Consider the following 6,573-nt stretch of genomic DNA (forward strand, 5'->3'; position numbering starts at 1 on the left):
CCAGAGCAGTGAATCTGGAACCTCTTGCAAATGGGGACCCTGAGGCTACAACAAGGAGGTTCTTGGCCTTGGTCCCCAGACCAGTGGTCAGTGCTCTGCCACGTTCTGCATACCCTGGTCCTCAGTCCCCCAAGCCCCCAGGCTGCCCTCTGCTCAGAAGGACCTCGAGGGAGTACAAAGCATTTTCCCAGGACTGGCAGCACAGTGGGTCGGGGATGGAGATCCAAGGCCAACAGGCTCTTCCACAAGCCTGTGGGACCCTAGGGACCCTGCATCTCTACAGCCCAAGTGACAGAAGAGTAAGCTGAGGCCTTTGTGCTGTAGCCCCTCTGGACTTGGGGGTGGGTATCTCTTCCTGCTTCCAAGTGCCCAGGGTGGTGATGGACACTGGAACCCAGACCCTGTCCTCTCTCAGTGCCCTGGCAACTCTCCAGGGCCCCTTGGGGACCCGTGACCATCAGCCTGGCCTGTCTTCTGTCCCCATGTTATAGATCTGGGTCCTTGCCAGGAGTCATGGTGCCCTGCCCCATGGCCCAGCTGTCTGCAACCTGTTTCTTCTTTCCCCCTGTCCCCCACCTCGCTCCCAGGGTGTCCGCCCCTTCTGACCCCCAGCTGGGTAGTCAGAGTGGTGTGTGCGTGTGTGTGTGTGTGTGTTTGTGTGTGTGTAAGTGCACATGCCTCTACGTGCCTGGGGATGCCAAGGTCATGTCCCCACATGGGACGGGGTGGGTAGCTATCCCCGAGGATCTGAGGGGCTCTCACCCCCAAAGCAAACCTCATGGGAGGGTTGGTACTGGCCTAGGACTGGAGAGCAGCTCCTTGGACTCTGCACCCCTCAGTTGTCCTGGGCCAGTCCCTGCCTCTCTTGACCCAGGTTCCCAACTGTCCCTGAGGGTTGGACATGGAAATGCTTGAACGTGGCTGCTCCTCCAGGAGTAGGTGGGGGACAGGTGCACCAGGCACACAGGCCTCCCCACCGAGAGGGCCAGCCAGGTGTGTCATGGCCAGGTGTGCACAGACGACCTGCACACAGCTCCTGTACCATGACCCAGCCCTGCGGCGGATGTGCACCAGACCCATGGCTCCGCACCTGACCTGTCCCCCGCGTTCCCTCACCACCTCGGAGACAGGGGCTCTTCTTCATCCTAGGGCCTGTCATCCTTCGGACAATGAGAGCAGAATGGTCCGTATCTAGAGGAGGCCGGCAGGGCGTCCCACAGAACGTCGTGTGCCCATCTCTGCTTTGTCATCTAGGCTTACCGGCGGACCCCCACCTAGAACAGAGGCCCGCGGGGCAGGGAAATTTCCCTGAATTATGTAAAATGTCTAGAAGGGGCTTCCTGTCCATTTGTGGAGTCGATGAAGCCCAACCAGCACCTTTCAGATGTCTGAGTGGCTCTGGGGCCCCTCTGCCAGCCCCCAGGGATCCCTGCTCTGGCTCCACCCAGGATGGGAGCCCCAGATGGAATCTGAAACCTCGTCACAGCCGGCAATGCGGCTTTGCCCCGGACACAGGACACCGAGGCTTGGGGCAGAGAGCTCCTTCACGGTGGAGAGGAACCGCCTCAGCCCCAGGCCACCCTCCCCGTGGGCCGGCCACAGGGTTGGGGAGCGGTCCCAACAGGCCGACGGCAACCCCGTGTGTGGGGCCTGGCCTCGTGGCACGCAGGGTCCCCAGGAGACACCTGAGGTTCAGAGAGGGGACGTGCCAGGCCCGAGACACACAGCCCGCAGGTGAGGGGGAGCCGCCGGGCGGGACGGGGGGCCCTGCTCACCTTTGTGAGCAGCAGGTGTGGGAAGGGCTGGGGAGGCGTTCCTCTGGGAGGTGCTCCGGGAGAGGGGCCACAGGAGAGGGCCTGGCCCGGCTCCCCCAGCTTCCTCAGGCTGTCAGCACGGACCGCCCACAGCCTCTGGCTCGCCCCCAGCGGCAGGGCCCACTCAGGTTCACGGTGGGGCTGATCTTTGGATAAAGGAGGGACAATTCACAGCACAGAAACTGCAAAAATATTCCTGTCCATGTCCTGAAGTGCAACAGAATATCAACAATTGGTTCGGATCATCTTACACGTATGTGAAGGGTGATCTTGTACCTGGCCAAGTTTGGGGCTGGACCGGGTGTGTGTGTGTGTGTGTGTGTGTGTGAAAGTCTGTGTGTGTGTCTGTGTCTGTGTGTGAAGGACCAGGGGTGTGTGTGTGTGTGTGTGTGTGTTTGGTGTGTGTGTGTGTGGTGTGTGTGAAGGGAGCAGCCCAGACCCCTTGGGTTGAGATCATGGCCACGTAAGGGGCACAGCTCTCGTGGCACCCCGGGTCGTCAGTTCCTGGATGGCGTCGGGGCAGGAGACCCTCCCGGCCCTCCCCGAGCCCAGTCCTGGAGCGCCCTTGTCCCCACACTCCCCCTGAGCTCCCTGGCCCTCGCTGCTGGCATGGCACTCATTCTCACCGCGGTCCTGAATCCAGGAGCCTGGCTCTCCCAGGCCCTTGCTCTGGTGGCTGTAACCAGCACCGTCACGACAGCAGCTGGTCAGGCCGCGTCCCTGCCCGGGCCCAGAGGAGCTCAGGTCTACGTGGCAGGTCAGGTACTGCAGCAGGGAGAGCAGGGAAGGGCTGGGAGCAACCCCCCCTGTGCTCACTGGGAGGCCTGTCCCCTACCTCTCCCAGGCCTCGGGCACACTCACCGTCTCCTTTGGCTGCTTTGGGTTCTCCTGGGGTTCACTTCCAGGGTGGCAAGCTTGGAGGTCCCCTCCTGCCAGGGTCAGCCTTAGAGGTCAGTTTAGAAATGGCCTGGGGGCCTCCTTGATCTTCCTGGAGCGGCCCCACATTGTCCGTTCCAGAAGCCTGCACCTCGCCTTTGGGTCCCTATCGCCCTGAAGGTGTCTTGCTCCCTTGTGTCTCCCTGTCCAGCTAGGTATCCACTCAGCAGGGGCTCCCCTGCCTGCCCTGCTCTGCCCCCAGCGCCCCCACACCATAGCCATGACCAGTAACAACTCCTGTCACCCCTGCTGGTCTCCAGCAGCCTTCCGTGTGCAGCTTCCAGGGGACCCTCAGGGGACAGAGGAGGTCCAGGGCCAGGCCGGCCATCAGTACAGTTCCCTTGGTGGTGGTGGTGGTGGGGGGGGCGCGCCACTGCCCTGTACTCAGTCCCTAAACCAGGACAGGACGGGGCTGATCCCACGTCCCACGTGTGTTCTGCCTCCCCCCATGTCGCTCACTGTCCAGCCCAGACCTGAGCGGCCCGGGGGCCAGCCTGGGACGCCCCTCCCTCCACGGCCTGCTTCTCAAGCCTGGTATGGCTTTCTGGCCCCCTCGGGCTCTTGGGGCCCCACGCAGGTCCCAGGACTCCCATCCACAGCATGGTTTTACATCGCGTTTGGATTTCAAGGGGTCTTGGCTCCTCACAGCCGGCCTCTCTGAAGCTCGGAGGGACGGGGGCCGAGCACGTCATTCCAGGAGCATGGGTGCTGCAGGGAAAGCCCCACAAATCCGTGTGTGCCACCAAGTGCCGAGTGGCTTGAGCACATAAAGCTTTAGAGTACTGTGGGCTCTGCGGGCCCCGTAGGAGTTTCACAAATGCCACATCCACGAGCAAAAGCACATAAGCCACACTGTGGAAGCCACAGGCCCCAGAGCCACGTGTCCAAACGTAAGCTTTATTTTCTGTGGGAATCATGCGGTCCACTTGGCCTGGCGCGTCCCAACCCAAATGGGATCCTCCAGGGGACTCGCCCTGTGGCCTCACGTGACAGAGCCCCAGAAACCGTGCTGTGGAGGAAGCAGCCCTGAAGTGGTGTAGGTTGGCAGGGACTGAAAAGCAAGAGGACAAAACTCAAGGTGTGAGGCTTTTCAGGCTCCGGGACAAGCGTGTTTCCCGACGGGTCCACTCTGGATGGGCTGCCTGCTCTGTGTGCCCGCTGGGCCCTGTGGGTCTGAAGTGGGGCCCCGGGGCAGGGGGGCAGCTGCCAAGAACGGTCACCAAAGGCAGGGACCCAATCAATGCCTAGAACAATGGGGAACCTGCTAAAGACCACGGCCAGGAAGGGGAAGGGGCTCCCAGCTTAGGGGCAGGCTTGGCTGCTACTCTCCTTCGGGAGGGGAGTGGGTCCGTCGCTGGGAGGGACCCAGGTCCAGCCTAGCCTAGGCTCCCAGGGAAGGAGAGGCAGCCAACCCCTGACCCCTGGCCCCCAGCCCCTCTGGGCCCTGCAGTCGATACAGGGCCTCCATCTGCCTCCGCTTCTGCTTGGCCCGGTTGATGGTGGTCTGGAAGAGCCTGCAGAAGAGGTGGATGGACGGGGGCGAGTCATCGTTGCCGGGGATGGGGTAGGTGATGAGGCAGGGGTTGCAGTTGGTGTCCACGACGCCCACCGTGGGGATGTGCATCTTGGCCGCGTCTCTCACAGCCACGTGGGGCTCAAAGACGTTGTTGAGCGTGTGCAGGAAGATGATAAGGTCCGGCAGGCGGACCATGGGGCCCAAGAGGAGCGGGGCATTGGTCAGCAGACCGCCCTTGAAGTAGCGGGTGTGGGCATACTCGCCACAGTTCCGGGCCGTGGTCTCAATCAGGTGTGAGAACTGCCGGTTGCGGCCCACAAACAAGATGATACCCTTGCGATAGGCCACGTGGGCCATGAAGTTCAACGCCAACTGCAGGTGCGCGGCCGTCTGTTCCAGGTCGATGATGTCCTGGCCGAGGCGGCTCCCAAAAATGTAGGGCTCCATAAACCTGCCGGAGACCCCACCGAGGCAAGAGTGGGCAAAACGCACACGGCCAACCTCGGCCAGCAACCGCCGGGGCCCTCTGTGGACAGTCCTGGGGGCTGCGAAGCCTATGGCCTCCAGGGGACACCATCCCCAGAGCTGGCACAATTTGCAGCCCCACCACCAGGACAGCAGTGGAGACCCTTGTCCGATGACAGCCAAGAGGCGGGGCGGGGGGCGGTTAGCTCCAGCTCTTGTGCCCCTGGGAGCTGGGCCCCATCGTCGTCCCCCTGGTTGTCTCCGACCACCCCCGTCCCTGGCCTCCCAACTATCCCTCCAAAACATCTGCAACGCAGCCATCCCGTTGAGACCCTTCCCTGCAAGCCTGGAGCCCCCCGCCCCCAGGAGTTGCCAGTGGTGGGCGTGCCCCTGCTAGGGCCGGAGGCCTCACAGGTATGAAGTCTGGTGTGGGGCCCAAAGCGGAGTCTGACGACGGGCCTGCGCTCACACCGATACGTGCCGCTATAAAAGGGACCGTGGACCGCAGGGATCCCGAGGCTGGAGGGTCCCGGCCTGGGGTGTCCACTACCTGTGCCGACAGCCTGCTTTGTGGCCCAGGTGCACGCGGGCATCGAAGAGACTTCTCACGGAAAACAACTCTTTGACATTGAAGAAGTCGGAGTGCTTGAGGGGCTGACTGAGGATCTTGTCGCTGACATCTGGGATGGGGGGGAGAGGATGCCGTGGTCTGTGGCCCCCCCAGCTCCCAACCCTGGAGGGGAGCACCATGGGGGCGGGGAGGGGCAGTGAAGCCCAGCAGATGAACGCTAGGTGCCACAGGGTCCTCTCCAGGAGACGGGCTGGAGCCAGGTTCTGACCGCGCTCCTGGGTAACCCCGGTCCAGTCTTCACCCAGAAAGGAGGGGTCCAGCTGGTTTCTGAGGTCCTTCTGGTACCTCCCAGCCACCAGAGGAAGGTCCTCCGTCAGGAGTCCAGGGAGGACTCAGCAGGGCAGAGGGCACCTCCCAAGGAGCCAAGCCACGTGTTGGTGTCTCCCTCCCCCCACCCGCCCCAGGAGTGCGGTGGCCTTAGCCCCATCCTCAGATGAGGGTGGCTGAGAGGGAGGCCGGGCAGCGCCGCTTAAAGTGCAGGTGACCCCTGCCCAGAGCCTGCGGGGCTGCTGGGGCAAGAGAGGGAGGCAGGCTGCCCCTTCTTTCCTGGGCCCGCACCCCCTCCCCAGGGCTTCACAACGAAGCCAGGGCACTCGGGACTCCCCGCGGCAGACGATTTCAACCCCGAATGGGAGGCCAGGCGCCGTCCCCGCAACCCCCTAAGCCCGCAGAGGAGCCTGCGTTACCGATGCTGTCCTCGGGCTCGCTGACGGCGGGCGTCGCGGCGCTTGCCAGTGTCCTGCCGCCCGGCCGGGCTCGCCCCGGGGTCGCGCTCTGGAGCAGATGCGGCCGCAGCGGCCTGGGCCAGACACCTGGGGAGAGAGCAGGCTGGTGGCGCGCGCGCCCGGCCGCTGTCCCTGCGGGCCCGGGTCCCCGCGCCGTGGGCGCTGCGCGACCCGCAGGCCTGGGAGCAGGTCCTACCGCCCCCCTGCTCCCCCAGAACCCCCGCCCCGGGCCTCCCCCCGCGCCCCCGGGGCCCGCGCGCACTCACCCGCGCCGAGCAGCCGGGGTACGGTCGCAGCGGGCACCATGGCGCAGAGGGCGGACAAGGCAGGGACGCGCTCTCGCTGCCGCGCTCCTTCCGCCGCCGCCAGCGCCCCCCGCCGCAGCGCCGCCTGCCGGCCCGGAGGTGCGTCTGCGCGCCCTACGGCTCGGCCACCAGCCCCGCCCCGTGGGACCGCGGGCCTCCCCCGGGTCCGCGCGCGCGGGCC

The 6,573-nt window shown here is 64.5% G+C and overlaps 1 protein-coding gene across 2 annotated transcripts; it reads right to left on the reverse strand.

Annotated features, from left to right (window-relative positions):
- Positions 1-3,605: 3,605 nt before the first annotated feature.
- On the reverse strand, positions 3,606-6,400 carry MRPS2 (mitochondrial ribosomal protein S2). 2 transcript variants are annotated; one of them, XM_021688017.1, is made up of 5 exons: positions 6,354-6,400; positions 6,049-6,174; positions 5,282-5,411; positions 4,137-4,717; positions 3,634-4,100 (listed from the first exon to the last, which is right to left on the reverse strand). In XM_021688017.1, exons 1-5 carry the CDS (start codon positions 6,391-6,393, stop codon positions 4,072-4,074), a joined length of 906 nt encoding a protein of 301 aa, XP_021543692.1. In that variant the 5' UTR covers positions 6,394-6,400; the 3' UTR covers positions 3,634-4,071. The 2 variants fall into 2 exon arrangements, with proteins under 2 accessions (XP_021543699.1, XP_021543692.1); XM_021688024.2 differs by having other exon boundaries at positions 3,606-4,717; positions 6,354-6,394.
- Between the last annotated feature and the right edge of the window lie 173 nt (positions 6,401-6,573).

This window comes from Neomonachus schauinslandi, unplaced genomic scaffold, assembly GCF_002201575.2.
Source record: "Neomonachus schauinslandi unplaced genomic scaffold, ASM220157v2 HiC_scaffold_2028, whole genome shotgun sequence".
In the NCBI taxonomy this organism is placed as follows: Eukaryota; Metazoa; Chordata; class Mammalia; order Carnivora; family Phocidae; genus Neomonachus; species Neomonachus schauinslandi.